This window comes from Dunckerocampus dactyliophorus, chromosome 10, assembly GCF_027744805.1.
Source record: "Dunckerocampus dactyliophorus isolate RoL2022-P2 chromosome 10, RoL_Ddac_1.1, whole genome shotgun sequence".
Lineage (NCBI taxonomy): Eukaryota > Metazoa > Chordata > Actinopteri > Syngnathiformes > Syngnathidae > Dunckerocampus > Dunckerocampus dactyliophorus.
The window spans coordinates 20,921,466-20,943,979 of NC_072828.1; the positions used below are offsets into that span (position 1 = coordinate 20,921,466).

Here is a 22,514-nt window from a genome sequence, read left to right on the forward strand (position 1 = left end):
AAATTGTCAGTGGGGCTACCAGCGGTGCTGTGTTGGACATGAATTAATCATGACAGATACCTGTGATGTTTCACTACACTTCGTGCTATTTTGATTGACAGTGACGCTTATAAGGCATCACTTTGCTGCAGAAAGTCAGAGAAATGTGTTAGGGTCGAGAAGAGTTCATTTAGTGCACAGACAAATCCCCGCTGCAGCATTTACAGCCTGAGCAGTGTGGTTGTCCCTCAACGTCCCACACAATGGGCTTACAAGTACACGGATGGTGGCTTGCAAGTTTACATTTGACTGGTAAAAAAACATGAAGTGGAATTTCAAGGACTTTCACTTCTACTTTGTGAAAGGCAGCTCAAAGCTTAAAAGGCAAAGACTGTGAAGGGTTGGAGGCTCGGCTGAGAGGCGGAGTAGGCGGAGATAAAACAAGGTTTTCCAGGTCAATAATCTAACAAGGAGAAGACTACAGTCCACAAACACACAGAGGTCAAACTATAAAAAACAGGATGCATATTTAAAACTAGCTTGCTATATTTTTTTCACCGAAAACCTGAAATGACCTTTACTACTGTAAAAACGGTAACTGCAGTAATGAAATGAAGAGCTCGTATGTGCAAAAGTACCTGCATCACAGCCAGCAGCAAACACCGCTGCTACTTGCAGATGAATAGCTTGATTTCCTGTGTGATTGCAAGCAGTGCCGGAATGAAGTTCTGAAATGGAAAATATATCCTCTTTACAGATGCAAGTTTCTGTGGTTTCTACAGTTTTTCCTTTTTAAAAATAAAACAATAGGAGAACAGTACCCTCTTCAATGCCCCCAGTTGAGCTTGTAGAAAGTCATAAACAAATAATGTGGAGTACAGTAATCCCTCGTTTATCGCGGTTAATTGGTTCCAGACCTGATAGTAATAAGTGAATTTCCTCAAAGTAGGATTCCTTATTTATAAATGGAATATGTTTGTGGTTAGAACAAAGAAAACCTCTTCACGACCTTACATTATTAGACCCCTCTAGACATGAAATAGCACCCCGTAGAGTTGTTTTATCCAAGATAGTAGACAAAATAAGACTAAATAAGCAATTTAAGACAGAAATAAGACTCATGGCTATGTGTGTTACTATAAATGTCTTCCCTAAAGGACCTGAAAGAGGAGCAGACAGGAAGTGATGTCAAAGGTTCAGAGTTGAGTTTCACCTTGCCGTGAAACTCAGTAGCCCATATTTTGAATAGGGATTATTGTACCTGTTGTGAGAGAATTCAAACCTGCAATAAAAGCCTGTTGTTCCAGAGATCAAGTCTAGCGCTTGTTTCTCACCGAACCTTACAGTAACATTCCTGAAACTATACTACTGTATATCAACGCCTTTGAATGGGTCTTTTGAATGCCTTATATTTGTATTTAAATTAATTGATCCATTACTAGACTAATAATCTGATTAATTTAGGCAAAGAAATACGTAACATTTGCTTAAATATGCATATGTTCTGACTAATGATTATGCTTTATTCAACCATGAAACTGCATGATTCATTAATTAATATATTTTTAAAAAAACGGGATAGAGCGAAACCGTGAAATTTGAGCCACAAAGTGGTGAGTGACAACTGTACTAGAAAAAATGGATTAAAATTTATAATCCTTTAATCTTGTTAATGTCCAAAGAATATTGCGAAGTAAGTTGATTTTTAACCAAAAAAATTGCCAATCACTAAAAATACTCATCAAGTTCATAATTTGTCCCTGCATTAACATTTGTGTTTTGTGGTATTCAAATGTATGACACATTGCCGCACACGACATTGTTGGAGGTTTTATTAAATGGCTGCTCTTTGAGCAGAGCGATACACGCGTTCATGTCAGAGTCGGCAAAAGTCTCTTCACTAGATTTGTCAATAGTTGCTTTTTTTTAAAAGTCTGATTATTCACTAAATATAGCGACAAAGTCGCTAACTTGACAACACTGATCCTTCCTGCTCCGTCTTCTTATTCCTTGGCAGACAGGTACGTACGTACAAGCGGAGTTATGATGCAGCCGCCATCTACTGTACAGCGTTGTAACAACAAGATACATTCACAGACAGTCCTGGTAATGGGTTTAAGAGCAAGTGCGAACAAGTAGCAGCAAATCTATCTGTGGCAGTCCAACTTGAATTATAGCGGGCCCACCACAAATAAATGAATGTATGGAAAACACTGTATATTGTTAGTATATCACAATAGTTTTTGTTGTTGTTTTTAATACAAATTTGTACTTGAGCATTCTCTTAATTCATGTCCTAGGTAATCAACGCCATTGAGCAGGACTTCCGGCTGCCAGCTCCTATGGACTGTCCAACAGTGCTTCACCAGCTGATGCTGGACTGCTGGCAAAAAGACAGGAACGCACGGCCAAAGTTCCCGGATGTTGTCAACATGCTGGACAAAATGATACGCAACCCTGCATCCCTGAAAGCCGGCACCAACAATGTTGCTCCAGGGTGAGGGGAGATGGAGAAGAAGACTGAAAAACATACACTGAATGTTAAATATGTCTTTTCTTATACCGCCCAATCTCTCCTCTGCCAGTCCATCCCATCATCCTTTGTTAGATCGTGGCGCTCCAGATTTGAGCAGGGTGAGTTCTGTAGAGGACTGGCTGGCTGCACTGAAGATGACCCAGTATAGAGACTCCTTCCTGGGATCAGGCTTCACCTCTTTGCCGCTCGTCACTCAAATCACAGCAGAGTACGTCCTCTTTTAAGCGTCTCTTTTTTTTCCCGCTCTGTCTGCCTCTCACTGCGTGCGTTTCACACTGTTCCTCTGCCAAGTGTGCATCTTGTTAGTAGGAGATCTGGCTGGGCGGCTGGTTGGCTGGGCCATGTGTGCATCTGTCTGCCATTCTGAGCCCTCCCCCTGGCTGTCTACGAGCGTCCATCCCCGCTCCCTTTCGTTATCATCGTGCAACTGCCATCACTCGCGATGAATTGCTCTAATTTCAAAATAATGATTATTCATTGTGCTGCCAGCAGTGCTATTGTCTACACTTTAATACAGGATTCATCTTTTATGTGCTTTCATGCTGCTGCTTCTGCTAACTGTTACTTATTGTTACCTATTAGTTGGTGTTTGGAAAATATGGTTTGTTATTGCACTTCTAAAATGTTTTGTGTCTATTATTCCATATGATTTTACTGATATTAGTGACAATTATGCACTAATATACATATGTATTTCTGCCAAGATACACATTGCCGTACTGACTTGCTATGATTATCTGCTTGAGGCTAGAGGCCCTTTGTCTCCAAAACAAGTCATCCACATGCTTATCACCTGATTCAAATAGCCTTGGGTATCTAGGCATGTGAGTCTGCCCTTCAACGGCTCTGTCCCTCACAGGAGGAGGAGATCATCCCTCCCCTCGGATGTGGATTCCTATATAAACTCACATCAGGTTCAGGTTGTATTGTACTGTAATGTATCTCATCTCTTGTCTATTTTGGAGCTAGCAGCAGATTTTCCCTTGACAGCAGGGCATTTTTAGAAACACCCTGTCAATGGGAGACACGGACAAGAGCAGGAGGTTGGTTGCCCTATGTACAAAATTTAAAGAGGGCACTTCACATTTCCAATTAACTCTTATCACACAGGTTTTCAAAAATATATTACTTATTAAATCATGCTATTTCGTGGCTGACTAATTCTTAGTCAAAAATATTTATTCATATTTAAGCAAATGTTCCGTATTTATTGCCTGCATTTTCAAGCATAAAAATGACTAAATGAACTAAAATGTAGAGCATTCAAAATACTCATTCAAAGACGTTGATGAAATGTAGTATTCTACACTGGTCACTAGGTGTCAGTAGTGTTACTGTAATGTTTGGTAAGACACACAAGGATCAGACTTGATCGCCAGAACAACAGGCTTTTATTGCAGGTTTGAATTATCTCGCAACAGCCCCAATAATCTATAATAAAATAAAATTCAAACACGGGCTACTTTTGCAGCCATTATCCATGCAAAGCTGAAACTCAACTCTGAACCTCTGACATCACTTCCTGTCTTTGTAGTAATACCCACGAGTATGAGTCTTATTTATGTCTTAAATGGTTTATTTACTCCAGTGTAAAGGTGACTACAGGGGTGTGATTTGATGTCTAGAGGGCTCTAATAATATTTACTTGTAGAAGGTTGTAAACATGTTTCCTGTTTTTTGACTACCAAAATATTCCATTTATAAATAAAGTCTCCTCCTTCGCAAAAATTCACTTATCACAGTTGGGTCTGGAACCAATTAACCGCGACGAACGAGGGATTACTGTAGTTGTAGTAGTAGTAATGCATTGCTCCCTCCTTCCCCACCCATTTAAGAGTCTGTAGCAACTGGGAGCTGTCAACCCTTGCTCGCCACAACTTTATTTGCTTCAATTTTATTTTCCAACACAAACCTAAAAAAGAGAAATTAGCTGCAATCAGTGTTTTCCTCAGAATGACAATGTAACCTCATACCTGTCTTTTATTCTATGTATTCTCAGAGACCTCCAGAGGATCGGAGTGTCTCTCGCTGGACACCAGAAGAAAATTCTTACAAGCGTTCAGTCAATGAGGCACCACATCGATGACCAGTCTCCTACTGAATCCGTGTAATCAGCATCTTCAAACTAGTTGGTTTAAAGTCTTCACGCAAGAGGAGTGCTTCACCTTTGCACACTTGTTCCGTTTCCTTTTACAATCGCTGGTCAGACTTCTATTCTCTGCCCATCTTTTCAGCAGCAGAGATCCTTTTCAACTTTGGAAGTGATTAAATGCACATTTGCAAGAGCCAATGCAAGGTCAGCATGCTTTTAAGTGGTGGAATAACGATAAGTATATGCTCTTTACAAAGCCTGATCTGATCTGACCTGAAAAAACTGCAATCATAAAAGCCCATTTCCCTCCATCCATCCATCCACAAAGCAGTTTTTACAACTTGACAGTTTGATTCAAGGGCATCGTGGCTTGATGCTCCTCCTTAAGCAGCAATTGCACCAACTTACCAGTAAGGGGAGAGTGTCCTGAATGAACAATCGTGTTGACAACAAAAACAGGTCAAAAAGCCTATTAAGTGTTTCTTGTGTGTATAAAAAAAGACTACTCCACTGTCTCTGTGACAACTGCCACAATTGAAATACAGAAGAACCCACAGTTGAAATGGACTGTGCCGATCTATCTTCATATTGAAGAGTCTGTACATATCATATGGGATGTTTATTTCCTACAGTATTTCCTAATTTGTTGATAAGTATGGTGTTTATTGGTACTACACAGTTATCTTCCTAGGGTTGATTCTTGGCTTTTGATGAAACAAAGTCGACAAGGTTTCATATTTTTCTCGGTATGTTTACGATCACGTCTTTCATGCAGAGAGCTTGCAATGCCTGGCCTACTCAGACGAGTCATTCAGAGGACTTAAAATAAGTGACATTTTACAGTTGGAGCAATTTGTATTGAAGTGGAACTAATTATAGACCAGAAGGAGGAAGTAATAAAAACCCGGAGGCATGTACAAGGGAAAAAAACAAAACAAGACAACTGGAAGGTCACAGCAGGTTGGAAGGAAGGAAAGAAAAATTAAGGAAGGAAAGAAAAATTAAGGAAGTCACTGAATTGAGTAGTAGAAAAAAAAAAAAAAAGCTCACAAAATAATTTTGTGATTTACAGTGGTATGAAAAAGTTTCTGCCTCCTTCCTTATGGATGTTTGCCACACTTTAATGTTTTAGATCGTCAAACAGTTGAAATATTAGTCAGTGACAACACAACTGAACACAAAATGCGCTTTTTAAATGAAAGTTTTTATTATTAAGGGATAGAAAAACCCAAACCTACATGGCCCTGTTTTCCTGCTTCAGGACCTGGAAGACTTGCTGTGATAAATGGAACCATGAATTGTGCTGTCTACCAAAAAATCCTGAAGGAGAATGTCTGGCCGTCTGTTCGTGACCTCAAGCTGAACCGAACTTGGGTTCTGCAGCAGGACAATGATCCAAAACACTCCAGCAAGTCCACCTCTGAATGGCTGAAGAAAAACAAAATGAAGACTTTGGAGTGGTCTAGTCAAAGTCCTGACCTGAATCCCATTCAGATGCTGTGGCATGACCATAAGAAGGCCGTCCATGCTCGAAAACCCTACAATGTAGCTGAATTACAACAATTCTGCAAAGATGAGTGGGCCAAAATTCTCCCACAGCGCTGTAAGAGACTCATTGCAAGTTATGGCAAACGCTTGATTGCTGAGGGTGGCCCAACCAGTTATTAGGTTTCGGGGGAAATCACGTTTTCGCACATGGCTATGCCATTGACTAAAATGTACGTTTGTTTGATGATCTGAAACATTTAAATGTAACAAACGTGCAGAAAAATAAGAAATCACGTGGGGGGTAAACACTTTTCACACCACTGTAACTGCAAAACCTACAAACGACAGCAAGTCAATTACGAACACCTCACTTGAACATGCACATCAGCTGTCATCAGCTGACATCTATTTCTTCCACACGTCTGCAGCTGTCATCCAAAGGGTGATGATCATTTTGCACCAAGCAGGAGGAGGTCTTTGCATCAATCAGTTCTTTCGACTCACCAGCCACCCAAATAGGACACTGCTAGTGAAACAATCAGGAGTTAGACTGGATCCCAAAGTCTCCCCTTGAATCTTAATGTTTTATCTTACCAAGGCATAGTAGACAAATCCTATGCTTCCAGTGTACTGGAAACATTTTGGGGAAGGCTGTTTGTGTCTGTTCCAGCAAGTCTGTGCCCTATGACACAAAGCAACAGGGCCATCCCTGCCCAAATAGGAGCCCTAAGCACAATTTTATATGTTACAATTGTTCAATAAGTTATTTTTAGTGCAAAATAACAAATGAACAGGAACAATATTCTGTTCGGAGGTGTGCTCTGCCTTCAAAGGTTTGTCTTTGTTCTCCTGCCTTGGGCTGACATGGTGCCCTGTGCTCCATGCGGTGTGCATCCTTTGCGCATTTGCAGAGAATGCGCCCCCTAGTACTAAATGACTTGCAAAGCAAGGTACATAAAAGGCAAGCTTTGATGAAGCCCTGACCTCACCCCCATAAAAATTTAGAATGAACTAAAATGCAGGTGATTGACCATCAGTGACCTCTGATCTCGCAGAGTTCTTCTGGATGAATTTACAAAGGAGAAGGAAGGGAAGAAACTGTCAGCTTGCAGGCTGAGTTCTTGTATTTTAGTTCTTCCGTTTTCACTTCCAGTAGGTGTCATGTTGTTTATAAAGTAACACATCATCAGAGGCAACCTGTGTTGCAGATGAATATAGCCCAAAACGTTGGCTTAGGATTTTTCACCCATCTGCATCTAGGTTCTCAATGACGGACATTTCATAGGTTTTTTTCTCAGCTACAGCTGTCCTATCTAGTCTTTGAGAATGAATTGATGAAGCCTGCTCGGATGAGAGGCGAAACGTCTTCTAAGACAACCTGAACAGTCTGTCGTGTGATCGATTCAATGCCCTGAGAAGACAGTGAATGAACGAATGGGAATATTTACAGACATTAAGTAGGTTTTGTTTGCTGCATGACTGAAATCCGTGTTTGGTCTAACACCACTGTTCATCAAGAGCTTCACAGCTTTTTTGTTATTTCTACATGACCTTGCAAATATTTTAAACACACCATTTTCCACCCCTCACAAAAGCTCCACGGGTGTGAACAGATCTGCATGCGTTGCCTGGCAACCTCAGAATGTTCAAAATTTGAGTCTGGAATTTGTTGAGAAGAAGTGGGAGAGTGTGAGTTGCTAAACACCTCTGGAGGAACCGTTTCTTTGCTGCTTGAAAGGTTTCATAAAAACAGCATCAATACACTCATGTAAGACGCCAAAACAAAAGATATTAAGTTGGCCTGTTATGAAACAGACTGGCTTTCATGTCTTGTCTTAGTGAAAATAAACATCATGAGGAAGTCTCAGGGATATGATGGATGGGATTGATGTAGACATGGCTGGATGAATGTGATCTTAATCTGCTAACTCATTAATAAGTCAGATATTAATAACCATTTCTAACCATTGTCTTATGTGGAATGTAAAACCACCTTAACTCCATAACACAACATAGGAATTTATGTAGGAAGTCTGTTATGTGATGAATGTCATTCCAGTTCAAGATAAAAGGCTTTCATATTTCATCTTTAAAATACCACCAAACAACATAGTGGAATGTATATGTGTGTTTCATATTTTGCAAACTGAAAGTTATTACCAGCCTATTAGATGGTTATCCTGTTTCACGAGACTTCTTTTGGAAAGTATACAAGAATTGAAGCGTTGTCATGTCCTTATGAAACTATTTTTCAGCACCTTGAACACATCGCCCGCAGGCGTATAGGGTAAGGGCTTCCTTCCGATGGACATATCCATTCTTTCCAGAAGTTGGCCTCCATTAAGGGACTATATTTGTACCTTGTGGACATTCCTTAAAGCTGTAAGCAGCATCCACCATATTCTTCATTATATATATATTATGCCATGATATTATCGGTATTATATTATTGTTTACATTTTGTTGCGACCAAATTAAAGCACTAATGTATTGTTCAAGCTGTGTGGAAATGCTCTGACCCCACATTGATGCGGCTCCACAAACACGACCCTGAAAACTGCATTTGGACGGGAAAACATTTTGCCATAACATTGCAATACATTATGAAAAAATGTCACATACTTACAATAATCTGTCTATATTCTATGAAAGTACAGTACAATGTACACGTTTTTTAGGACATCTGACTACATTTTTGTGAGAACAGGCTATTGGGTGTTTTGGGAAGAAAGGATATACTCCTCCAAAATGAATAATCAAGCAACCGACCAGCAGTGATGACCTGCGAAATGGTCAACAGATGCTGTTATCGTCTTCTGCCAAAAATTTACTATTTTGAGTATTTTCTGGGAAAAAAAAAAAAACTAAATGTTTGTGCTGCTTGAGGACAAATTCTTAATAATGATCCAACTGGAAAGCTACCTCTAAACGAGAAACCAGACAAAGGAGAGCCACCCGATGTGTTTTTTTATATTACCTTTCTCATTTCTCTTAGTACTCACCCTATTTTCTGGACTATCAGTCGCTCCGCAGCGTAAGTCGCACCAGCCAGAAATGCACAATGGAGAGGGAAAAAAGTCACATTTTTGGGGGTAAATTTATTTTGTAAAATCGGAGACCAAGAACAGACATTTCGGCTTGAAAGCAAGTTATAGTAATAACAATAAAATGGAGAACAACAGGCTAAATAGGCGGTTAATGTGCCGTGAATAGGTGGTATGTTAACGTGACCTATAGTTATTCAGATAACTGTAGCCTAAACAACCCGCAAAGTCATCTATATGCATCGCCTTCGCACCTACCAGGGCGTGGAGAGGAAACTGCGCTGTTGACAAGCGTCTCCCGGCAGCACGTTGTTCAAGCACCCACTTGAGAACCCGCTCCGCTCTCTGCGGCCATCTGCGTTTTAGCCTACAATTAGCTTTGTTTCCTCCATTGCAGTTAGTGTATTCTCCACTTTTCGACAGTCCCTCACAAGTTTCTCATTCCCTCCAAACTTCCTTTCTGCGGCTCGATGACCATTTTCAGCTGCATATTTCGCTACTTGCAGCTTGTAATCTGTAGAATATGATTTTCTTTTTGGGGGGCGTTTGTGGCTGTCACGCGCATGCCAAAGTAAGGGGGGCGCTGCAGCCATAGACTGTTTTTATTCAATTTTTAACCAATCAGAGGAGCCGATGACATCATTTCTGTAGACCTATCGTAACAAACATGGCGATGTACAGCAGAAGCAATCCCAAGCTTCTTGCCATGCTAACCTTCCCACGCCATTCTTCAAAAATAACAACATGCTTATGAAAGTTGTCCCACCAGCTAGAGGTCTGATCGGGTCTTGTCCCAAATTGCCATCGGGGTGTCTTAGCTGTATAGCGAGCATAACAGCAGCAGTATAGCGTCCTCCCAAGCCCACAATGGCGCCTTTGTCCATCAATGTAAAGTGAAAGTGTTTACTTTGTATGTTTACTCTTAAACACACAAAAAGTCATTTCAGCACGCTTGAAAGCAGCGCACATTAAACTGTACTCATGTAGTAATAACGGCACATAATTGTTACGTCAACTGTCAGCAACAAGCCAAAAGCTCCGTCTTCGCCATCCACCTGATTACGCTGAAGCCTGAGTTTTTTAAAAATCTCCACCCTGGCGGGAGTTTTCCAAAAGCTCAACTTTTCTCCGGAGTACAAGTCGCAGGACCACCCAAACCATGAAAAAAGTGTGACTTCTAGTCTGGAAAATACGGTACTTGATTGGGTTCATGGAGTCCCTGATGCACACCAAAATAGCTGTATTATCAACATGTGTTTGCATGTGCAGGAATCAGTCAGGAATCAATCAGTTTCAGCATTTTCAAAATTATATTGATATATATATATGTATGCATATATATGTATGTATGTATGTATGTATATATATATATATATATATATATATATATATATATATATATATATACAATATATATGTATATATGTATGTATACATATGTATATGTGTATACATATGTATATGTGTATATGTATATATACAGTATGTATACAGTATATATGTATATATACAGTATGTATACAGTATATATGTATATATACAGTATATATATATATATACTGTATATATACATATATACACTGTATATATGTGTGTGTATGTAAGGGGCGTCTTGCTCAAGGACAGTAGTCAGGAAGCGGGCTAGCATCTCTCCAGCAACTACAGTCACAATGTCTTCTTCTCCACGGCGGGACTCAATCTGAGACCCTCGTGTTCCGAAGTCCAAGTGCACATGGACGGAACTCCTGCCTACCAAATCATTGACTTTGCAAAACATTTGGTTTTGCCTAACTTAATACATATTTCAGCAAGTGTTAAGTGTTCATCTGTTTTTACAGTACTATCCATCCCAGTATATACTGTAGACTGGCCAAGTCTTTTATTTAAAAAAAAAACAACAGTATAATTCAAATGCTCTCTGGATGTGCAAATAAGGTATTTTTCCTTTTTAAAAGATGCACTCCCCTTTGGTGTGTGTTATTTCTAGTTGTTAACCGTCAAACTTTTAAGGATGCACTTTTGGTTCGTAGTTCGTAGCTTCATAAGTGCTGTGGTCTGTCTTAAGTTTCGGTCAAAGCATCCGCTGTAATGTATAATAACACTGTACTATAATAATGTGTACATGCCTGTAAATGATGGACTTGTGCACACGTGGGTATGTATTATACTGTGTGTGTGTGCTGTTCGGTGTACTTGAAAAAATGTTTGTACATGGTGAGCGTGCAGGTTTGTAGTTGTTAACTTTCTGAATCGTACATTTACAATGCACTGTTGGTCAATAAAGTCACTCAAGCTGATAAGCTGTGAAAATCCGTGTTGAAGTCATGTTTGCAAGAACGGGACGGAAGCAGAGTTATTCTTTGTTTTAAAGCTTCCATATTGTACTATTTTTCTCTGTCTCTGAGATGCCATAATAATGTATTCATGTGTTGCCCAAAATCTATCCTTGATGCAGGAGTTTACAGTTTAAAGTGCTTTTAGGGGTGTCCAAACATTTCCACCGAGGGCCATGCACATAGAGAGAAAGTGAAGGATGTGGGGTGGGGGGACTTCCTTTGATACATTTTTGGAATTCAAGATGCTAAACCAATCCAATCCAATGTAATATCTGAACAAAATATCGACATCTTAGCCTTCTGTTATAGGTGGCAAAGGAAATAAATGTACAGGGGACCCCCGAATAGCATGTGTTTTGATTAATGTAAAACAAATTATAGATGAGAGATCTGACAATGACTGAGTCCTTTGGACTTTCCCATTGTTCCGAGTGTTGGTGGATCCAATGCTGTGAAACTAATCCTTTTATGTGAATATGAATATTCAATATAACTATTATTAAAGGGATAGTAGGGATATTTTGACATGAAGTTGTATGACATCCCCAACAGCACCCACCCCACCCCCACACTTGGTGGGGTGAAACCAGTTGTGGTCGGATTTCGATGATGAAGAACGTAGTTCCAGGTAGTCGCTGGGGTTTCACAGGTAAGGAGTTTGGCTTCTCAAAACAATATGCGTTCAAAAGAGTAATACATTTGCATCACAAAAATGCCTACTCGAAAAAAAATCTGACCTCACAAAACGCTGTATGTTGTATTTGTCTCCCGCTGTATCCCTACGCTCTGTCGCCATTCTTGTGAATGTGACGAAGACGCTCGCGTCTTCTTCCGCTTCAAGAAGAAGGCCGTGGCGCTCCGTCGCGGAAGTAGATGCGAGAGCCTTCGTGACATACACAAGAATGGAGTGGCGACAGTGTCCAGCGATACGGCGGGAGGCTAATTTAATGGTGAGCGATTTGTGAGGTCGTTCTTTTTTCCTGTTGGTGGACTACACTGCTGATGGGGATGTCAGACAACTTCATGTCAAAAAATCCCAACTATCCCTTTAAGGCCATTCATGCCCATGATGAAATGTCCGAAAGCAACTGTAAGTACGCCTTACAGTAATTACAGTACAGTAATTCAAGTACATTTGTTCGATACAGTCAGCCTGATAGGAGCTAAATCCTATGAGGTGTTATTCAATGCGATGATAAGTTCCTCTGTAAAATGACAAACGACAAATTCATTGTGAAAAATAATGAAAGATGCAATAAAGCTTTATCATGAGTTCAGTTTCCATGCCTGCAGACTGAATTATTCATCATGGCCGTGCTTCGATGGGGTTTTCACTCACTTATTGGACGAATGGCAAAGTTTGCAGAAGTGTGAAGATGATTCAACAAATGGTTGTAGTTGCTGTGCTCGAAGCAACTGAGGACTCACGAAAATGTCAGAAGCCCCATAATCAACAATGCCGGATAAATTGAGTCAAATTTAAAAGCTAAACCTACAAATGAAGGAAAGACATTCCCTGAAAGCATGTGCACACCGACTCTCATTAATTCACATTAATTTAAACACATCACAGTAACAGTAGAGGAACTATTCAACTAGTAAATTTGCTAATGAATGCCATAAATGCATGTTAGCTGTGACATAAAGCCGCTAACTTCACCGGAGCAGAGGAGAGAATATCATTGCACCTGTATTTTTATATTGCTTAAACTGGTGAACCCGGATTGCATTAGACTTTTAGATGATGTTTCTTCTTCTACATTACCACGCTTTCCTTTAACCTCCATTACGACTATTTACTATTGTTTTTAACATTGTAACTCTATGATCGCTTCACTAAGTGTGTATGGTAAAAGCACCATATTTGTATTTGAATGTAGTTTCATTGTAGTAAGGGTTTATGACAAGAGATGCTCGATATTGGCTTTCTTACCGACATACAGTCATCCATTACCACTTTGTGGTTTGAATTTCGTGGCTTCACTTGATCACGGTTTTCCAAAAATATATGAATCATGCAGTTTTGTGGTTGAATGCGGCCTATTATTAGTCAGAACATATGCATCTTTGAGCAATTTGTATGTATTTTCTACTTAAATTCCGCATTTTCAAGCATAACAATGGCAAAATGATATAAATACAACTACGAGGCATTCAAAAAACGCATTCAAGAATAAAAATGGCTAAATTTAACAAAATACAAATATAAGGCATTCAAAAATGCTGTGAATGATGTGTGGTATGCCACACTAGTCACTAGTGAGTAAAGTTACTGACATACAAACACCAGACTTGATCGCCGGAACAACAGCCTTTTATTGCAGGTGTGAATTATCTCACAACAGGCACAATTAGCAATAATAAAAATCCCTAATAAAAACATGTTGCGGACGTAACCCACAGCAAGCTAAGAATGCTAAACCCCTGACATCACTTCCTACCTGCCCGCCCCTAGGGAACACATTTATAGCAACACACACGAGCACAAGCCTTATTTATGTCTTAAACGGCTTATTTTCTGTTATTATGTCTACTATATTGGCTTTTAACATTATTAGAGCCCTCTAGACATGCAATACAACCCCATAGTCACCTTTACACTTGTATTACCCAATATACAGTCATAGAAAAAATGATTAGACCACCCTTGTTTGTCCAAACAAAGGTACCTTAAGTTGTATCAGGCATTAAAATGAACAAGAAACTGAAGAAACCAGGGTGGTCTAATACATTTTTCCATGACTGTAGTATGATCAGAGTAAAAGAGCCACTTAAGACATAAATAATTATGACTCGTGCTTGTGTGTGTTGCTATAAATGCGTTCCCGAGGGGACATCAAGTGACATCGGGGTTTCTGGGTTGAATTTAGGCTTGGTGTGGGTTACTGCAGCAACAGTAACCCGTGTTTATTGTGCCTTTTGGGAGAAAATTCACACCTGCAATAAAAGCCTGTTGTTCCAAAAATCAAGTATGGTGTTTGTGTGTCTCACTCAACATTACAGTCATATTACTGACACCGCATGACCAGTGGAGATTGCCACATACCATTCACAGCGTCTTTCATTGCGTCTTCTGAATGCCTTATATTTGTAATTTTAGTTCATTTGAAGCAATTTTATGCTTGAAAATGCTCAATTTAGGTAAAAAAAATATGTAAAATTTGCTTCAATATGCATATTTTTTTTACTAATGATAGGTGGTATTCAACCACATAACAGCATGATTTATTAATTATTAATATATATTAATCTACATTTTAAAAACCGTGATAGAGTGAAGCCGAGAAATTCAAACTGCGAAGTAGTGAGCAACGACTGTAAGAAAAAGCGGCACAAAAAGCGATACCGATATGAACCGATCTCTTTTTCTTTTCTTTTTTTGCCAATATTGGCCGATTTTATCGGACATCCCTAATCTTTACAGTACTTTTTTATGAGAAGAAGAGGCCAGATGAGGTAAATTGCGCTCATATCTCATGGATGAAAGTGTGAGTGTCGTAGCTGCACTTTGCTCAAGCTTTAATTGGCCAGTGTGGACTAAAGCCCAGGCCCAGCCAGGCGTGTTTGTGCGGAGAACAACACGGTGCATGACCTCATCACAGGCAGAAATAATCCGTGAAAGAGGAAGGGGAAGAATCAATGCAGGAAGAGAAGGTAGCACTCGTGTGTTTGTCACACACTGTGAGTCATTGCAACACAACCTTACTATCACACTATTTGTCCATCCACTCTTCCGCCACCAAATCCCCAGATAAATAATTAATGCTCTTGCCTCTGACTGCAGTGTCTACTGGTGTAAAGCATTTGTCTTTCTGGGCATCATTACGGGTGAAGACAAGGATTCTCTCAGTCTTTCTTTCACTTTGTATGTCGCTGCCTCACCTCTCTTGTCCCACACACAACTCTCTGCAGGCAAGCATGAATGGTGAGGCAACGAGCTGTTATCAATTATTGAGCAGCAGTCGGCAACCTCTGTCTCGATTGGCGAGGCTGGTAAAATAAATATGACACAGTACTGGAGAGACTCGAGCGCATCTTAACGGAACCTTGCACTCTGCAAATTGACAGTTAACAACTACAACTGATAACTGAAATCTTATCTTTGGGTTAATACTTCCTCCTTAAGCAACTTCGCTGTGCCAATAATGGACTCAGCACACAATGACTGGACAGACTACGAAATTTGGGTGCTGCACCAGATCAATTTAATGGGCAAGCTCGTGGTCCAATCAGACACAGATATGACAATGCATTGGTTTTTAACATTCAACTCCATAGCCTGGTAAATGTACCGTCATTTCCGGTGTACAAGCTGCACCCACGAATGTGAGCGTGAATGGTTGTTTGTCTATATGTGCCCTCCGATTGGCTGGTGACCAGTCCAGGGTGCACCCCGCTTCTCGCCCGAAGTCAACTGAGATTGGCTCGAGCAACCCAGACTATAAGCCGCAGGCGGCCACGTCATTAAATGGGATATTTAGTGCACAGAACGTTACACAGAAAAAGTTTTTAAACTATTAATAATTAACTATTAATAATGTTTTTTTCAAACAGTACACGGCTGGTTAAACAGTGCCGAATAGTGCATGTAACATAGATAACAGTACCCTACCAGAAAAGTAATTCATCGCCGTCTTCTTGGGAACTTCAACTACGAAAGTCTTCCTCTTACTTGTCAGAATTGAACACCGTCATAATTCCTTTGTCACACACGTCATCGGTCTCTCGCTGTCTTTCGGTGTCGCTCTCTGTGTCTTCCTCTTCATCTAGCAGTCGTCCCGCATTTTGAAACCCGTTGATGATGGTGGGTTTTTTTGACACTGCTCGATGCTGTAGGAATCCACCGACAGACTTGTGTAAAAGTTGCTTTTTGCATGCGGCAGTCTGCTCTCTGTGTAGTTACCCAGTCTTCAAGCACATTTTGTAGTTCAGGCCACCTACTCTTCTGACCTCTGAAAGCTTTTCTTGTCTTTTTGCTTTGTGTCTCACCATACATTCATTTATGCTAAACTTACATTACCTTACGCGTTCTTCGTTTTCTAGGATGGACGACTGTGACTGGTTGTCACTGGGCATGTGCAGAACGCACCTACATCCCGGCGACCCTCCGTGATGAAGAGCGCATGTACACAACGCGTCTACATTCCGGTACAGTAGGTGGCGGTAAGCACCTAAACGTTAGTTGCAACCCGCCATAAACAAAAAGAAGAAGAAGAATGCGTCTACATCCGGTCGCCTATTTTTTGGCAGTCAGCGTTAGATGGATAGATAGATACTTTATTCATCTCGAAGAGAACAACAGGGCATTTGATGTTTTGTTTTATATGGTTTATTGTATCTGTATTTCTATTTATTGATGTATTGATGTGACATGTACGTAAGTTTTACACTGCTGCTGTGACAAGATCGCTCTGGACTTCATAAGAACCACGGTACAATAGGACCAGGGATACTATGGTCCGCCTTTGTGTCATCATAGTGTGTAGAGCTGGTAATGCTTAAAATGACCAAAGTACGGCAAAATTCTGTAAGTCTCACGTATTGTCATGAATGTGCCTGTTACTGCATGGTTACAGCATGTATGTAAAACGATAAAACTTTGTTGGAGGTTTTTGGAGGTGTTTTAAAAGTGGTATTTGTTGGCGGAATAGCTGTGTCCCATTACGTGCATTAATTCGGTGCATCTTTTTAGCTGTTTTTAGATGTTTAGAATGCACAGAAAAGAGAAAGGCGAGCTTGAGTCTGACATAAGGAACGTGGATGATGGACAAAATTCCAAAAAGAGAAACCCAAGTCACAATGAGTAGAGCAATACGTGCCGACTGGGTTAATGGAATCACATAACATTTTTACGTCTCTGTGCTGTAGCAGTTGAACATTTTCCAAAACGATGCTCAGTCATCGCAATGGGTTTGCCGCTTTGACAAAATACTTACAGCATATTGTTAGCTTGTGTATCCCAAGTTTAAAGCCACTGCAGTCCTTTATAGTCAAATAAGCTGGCAGGAAAACAACAACAGCAGAGCAATAAACGATGCTTGCAAAGACTGAGGCCAGCCTCACAGAGGACACTTCTGCCTTTTGTTGTGCGTGTTGTGCTGTCACGTTGTGTCTTAAATCATGTTGGACCTCATTACTTCACAGCAAGTGGATTTCCAGTCACTAACAAGTACAGTGGGAACTCAGTTTAAAATAAATATGTAATTGTTGGGTTAATATTGTTGATAATATGCTGAAGGGAATCTTTTATTCACTATAAAAAGAAACAAGTGAATCTACAAAGACCAACAGTTTTCACTGCTGAGTGATATGCTGCTGCATGAATCCTACTGAGATCACACAGCTGAATAATTAAAGTTGCATGATAAGCAGAAACTCGTTAGGCTTGAACCAGCCCTTTCAATCAGCGAGATATGAGTAGCCTGCTTTAAAAATGTTAATAGGTTAGACACAAATGATGTATCTTTAATCATATGGCTAACCCAATCTTTGGGGTGTCAGAGGTCAACGTATTCCTCTGCAATCTTTCCTTCATCTGCATTTTCACACCTCCTGCAGTCCTTTCTCCCACCTCATTGCCTCTTCACCCTACAAACCGCAACCCCCTCACTTTCCTGCCTACTATTGTTCTTTCTCTCCTCAAGTCTCTGAAGTCTATATTTAGCAGCTGTTTCTTCTGGAGGGACCTATGCTTGTGTTGTCTTCCTTTGGCGCCCTCGGAGTTGGCAGGATGGAGTTTAGTATGTTTTTTCCTTACGTGAGAATCTTCAGCTCCATGACGAAACAACTCACTCCGCATGTCTTCTTACTGTGTTAGTCAATAAATGACATCACCAATGACTCGTACTGTATGTGCATGTCGTTTACACAACATCACTATTTATATTAAAGATTCATTGTAAATAGTCTTGGCCACTCATCTATAAGTACGATAGCTACTGTATATATTGATTTCTGCAGGTTTGTCACTAATTCAGGTGTTTTTTCTGCAAAGAGTGACTGGAAAGGAAACCCGGAGAAAACCCACGCATGCACGGGGGAGAACATGGGGAGAACATGCATGCAAACTTCACACAGAGATGCCCAAGCGGAGATTCGAATCCTTACTGTGTGGCCAACATGCTACCCACTTGGCTACCGTGCGGCCAATGAAGACATATCCGATATACCAATATTGTCCAACACGTCAGTACCGATACCGATATCAACCAATACCAATATTGGCAGGAGTTCTTCTCTCAAACTGATGTCATATAATGTCTGTGCAAAAAAAGGATAAATACTGCAATATGCAATACATATTATCGAAAATTACATATTCATTTTAACAACGAAACTAATAAAAAAAACCATGACATATTCACCGCATGGCCGCACGGTGGTCTAGTGGTTAGCACGTTGGCCAATACAGGAACAGCCTGGAGATCGGGAAGACCTGGGTTCGATTCTCCCCTGGGCATTTCTGTGTGGAGTTTGCATGTTCTCCCCGTGTGTGCGTGGGTTTTCTCCGGGCACTCCGGCTTCCTCCCACATTCCCAAAAACATGCAGGTGAGGTTAATTGGCGACTCTAAATTGTCCATAGGTATGAATGTGAGTGTGAATGGTTGTTTGTCTGTGCCCTGCGATTGGCTGGCGACCAGTCCAGGGTGTACCCCGCCTGTCGCCCGAAGTCAGCTGGGATAGGCTCCAGCATGCCCCCGTGACCCTAATGAGGATGAAGTGGTATAGAAAATGGATGGATGGATGGATGACATATTCAACTATTATAACTAGGGCTGTCAAAAATAACACGTAAACGGTGGTAACTAATTTATTTCATTAATTCCGTTAAATTTGTTTGTATAATTAACACATGTGCACCACAGCAAGCATACCTCTCTGTTATGACGGAAGACGGAAGCACAGTGGAGCGTCCCCACACGGTCACACAGAGTCTGATGCTCTTTTCTAACTTCATGCTGACCTGAACACATCAACAGCAGTACAATTCCAACACCAAATACTGCATGTATCTCCAACTCACTCACGTCTCTAGTCTGTTCATCCTGGGAACGACACTTGAGATGCATTCAGGGACACTCGGAGCATCACAAAAATGTGTGTGTGTATATAAATAAACAGGACAATAAAGAAAAACATGAAGTGGATATTCTTATCACTCACTTCATAACTCTTAATTCGGATACATTTAAGCATGCTGGAAAATACACTGAAAACAAGTACATTAAATTACGTGATGTCTGAACGCAACCCCTCATTGCTCATAATAACACGGTTTAAAAGTGAGATTCAAATGTTCTGCTACTATAAGAGAGTTGTCAGGCGTGGTGGGAGCCACGACAGGAATCAGGATCCCAATGCAGACAACCAGAGTCAAAAATAGTAACAAAAATACTTTAATATGGAACAGAAAGAGTCCACAAGGTAAAAGTACAACTAAGGAAAATCCACTAACGGTTAACCAACGAAAAACACTGACAGCAAAAGGCTGTCAGGAACAAAAACCAAAGTACAAACAAAAAACACTGTAGGCAAACCTGACAGGAGATATCTTGGATACAAGGCTGAATGAACAAGCAGGTAAGGGAGCCAGAATGCAGGGTAAGGAACAAGAAGCCGGGCTAAGCGGGAGCAAGGAACAGGAGGTCAGGGAGTCAAGGAGTACAATCTGGCACTGGTAGATTGTTTGGCTGCAGCTTAAGAAGGGAGGAGGTAATGAGCTGCAGGTGTGTGTGATTAGGTCTGGGTCATGTTCAGGGATGTGCTGCAACACAAAAACAGCAGAGGGCAGCAGAGCAGAATGCAGAACATGACAAGAGTGGTGTTAGACAAATAGACTTTTAGACTTGTGTGGGATCTTTTAGGTTGGCATAGTCAGTTCATTTGGAGCTGTTAATACATACAAATATATCTTGTCATTTATCTTTCTGTATCAATTCATCCATCCATTTTCTATACCGCTTCATCCTCATTAGGGTCGCGGGGGCATGCTGGAGCCTATCCCAGCTGACTTCGGGCGACAGGCGGGGTACAATCAGTGAAATTATAACTATATATCGCTGGGTAGATGCTTTCAGTTCCGATTGCTCCTGATCATGATTTTGCTGCACACCCTGGATTGGTCGCCAGCCAGCAGGGCACATATAGACAAACAACCATTCACACTCACGGACAATTTAGAGTCGGCAATTAACCTAACATGCATGTTTTTGGGAATGTGGGAGGAAGCCGGAGTGCCCGGAGAAAACCCAAACTCCACACAGAAATGCCCAGGGGAGAATCGAACCCAGGTCTTCCCGATCTCCAGGCTGTTCCTGTATTGGCCAACGTGCTAACCACCAGACCACCGTGCGGCCCTGTATCAATTCAATACAGTAAAAATGGGCATATTTCAGACATAGTTACTAATGTGATTAATACGATTAATTAATTGAAAAACTGTAATTAATCTGATGAAAATGTTTTAACAATTTGACAGCCGTAATTATAAAATGTACTCTATCACCAACAATGATACAACTTGGAAAATTGCAAATTTCTAAGTGGCACAAACATCTGAATAAGAAGAAAATAACGTCTAAAATATGAATTTGTGGATGAATACAATCAGTGAAATTATAACTATATATCGCTGGGTAGATGCTTTCAGTTCCGATTGCTCCTGATCATGATTTTGTGCGTGTGAGTCTGTGGGATTCTTCCTGAGATGTGAAATTAGACGTGCTGAAGTAGCGCACCGTACTCCCCGCTCACATAACCAGCGCTTTATCATTGCAAATTGCATATTTGCAATCCGAAAGGTGAAACCTGGAAATAATTTGAGACCGCGGACATACTGAGCCAGCAAGCTTTATTGCTGTAAGACGTACGGTGCAATTTGTAATCAGGTCTCACTCGCGAATGTCGCCAACGTCAGTATCCGCAGAAAAACTGATACCCATATCATCCAGTATCTCCTTTTTTGCCAATATCGGCCCATAATATCTGTCAGATGACATCCCTAGTTTATCTTATTTGCAGAACTGTTACATCATGTAAGATAATGATATGCTGAGCTCAGATGCATCAGTTCTATATCCATTTTTAATCTCTTAGAAACTACATTCTTCATGATCTTCAGGCAGCACAGGAATAGAATTGATGCATGTTGATCACAACCATCATGCGAATGAGTCATTATGCAGGCTTTGATTTCAGAGATAGACTTTGTCGGAGTTTGTTGTGGAATAAACAGACAGTGTATTAGTCAGTGTCTTTGTCCTCGTCTCCATAGTCTCTCCATTCTGCTTTGAACAAATCTGTTTTGTACTTGACAGAAACCTGTACAGTCCCTGGCCTTTTAGCTTGTTGCCTTGCGCTGCGCAATATAACTCTAATTCAGCAAGGATTCGTGGACGCAAGTTCGAGATTGAACTGTGTTACACGGGTACTCTGGCTCGCTGCCACAGCCTAAAAACGTGCATGTTAAGTTTGCTGGAGAAAAATTGGTGTGAATGTGTGAATCCTGTTTTTTTTCTAATATGTGATTGACTGGTGATCGATACAGGGTCAGCTGGGTAGGCTGTCCCGTGACCTGAACAAGACAAGCAACCTGAAAAGGAATGGATTTTCCTAGTAGTTTAAAAATGGCATTAAATGCTAAATAAATAGCGCACATTCTGTTCACATAATAACCAAACCAAACCGGCTGCTATTTACCATGAGTTTCATTGCCTTTAGCAGTTTGCCATTGTGTCACAATGCTTTATCACAACCATATGCAGGGCTGTTGTGAAGTGAGTCTGCTCTCTCTGGCAGTTAAAATACAAAAACCCACTAAAGTCCGTATTATTCAGTGAATTATTCCTAATTCTCATCTTTCAGTGAAGTATAATGAGGCCTCCAGGGATGTTTGACCTCAGTGCTAAAGTAAGGTTCAAAGGTCATACACATAATATTAGATATGCATTAAAAAATGACAGATTCATACATCATTGTTCGTAGAATTCCCTGTGATGGAGACTTACACTAATGTGTTTATACCAAATGATGATATTTA

The 22,514-nt window shown here is 40.5% G+C and overlaps 1 protein-coding gene across 1 annotated transcript in view; it reads left to right on the forward strand.

Annotated features, from left to right (window-relative positions):
* LOC129189296 (ephrin type-B receptor 1-like) overlaps positions 1 to 10,456 on the forward strand; it is a 93,886-nt gene extending 83,430 nt beyond the window's left edge. The window contains exons 18-20 of the mRNA XM_054790864.1: positions 2,280 to 2,476; positions 2,565 to 2,723; positions 4,515 to 10,456. Coding sequence (XP_054646839.1) covers positions 2,280 to 2,476; positions 2,565 to 2,723; positions 4,515 to 4,626 — 468 coding nt within the window. The 3' untranslated portion in view covers positions 4,627 to 10,456. The remainder of the gene's footprint in view (positions 1 to 2,279; positions 2,477 to 2,564; positions 2,724 to 4,514) is intronic.
* The last annotated feature ends 12,058 nt before the right edge of the window (positions 10,457 to 22,514 follow it).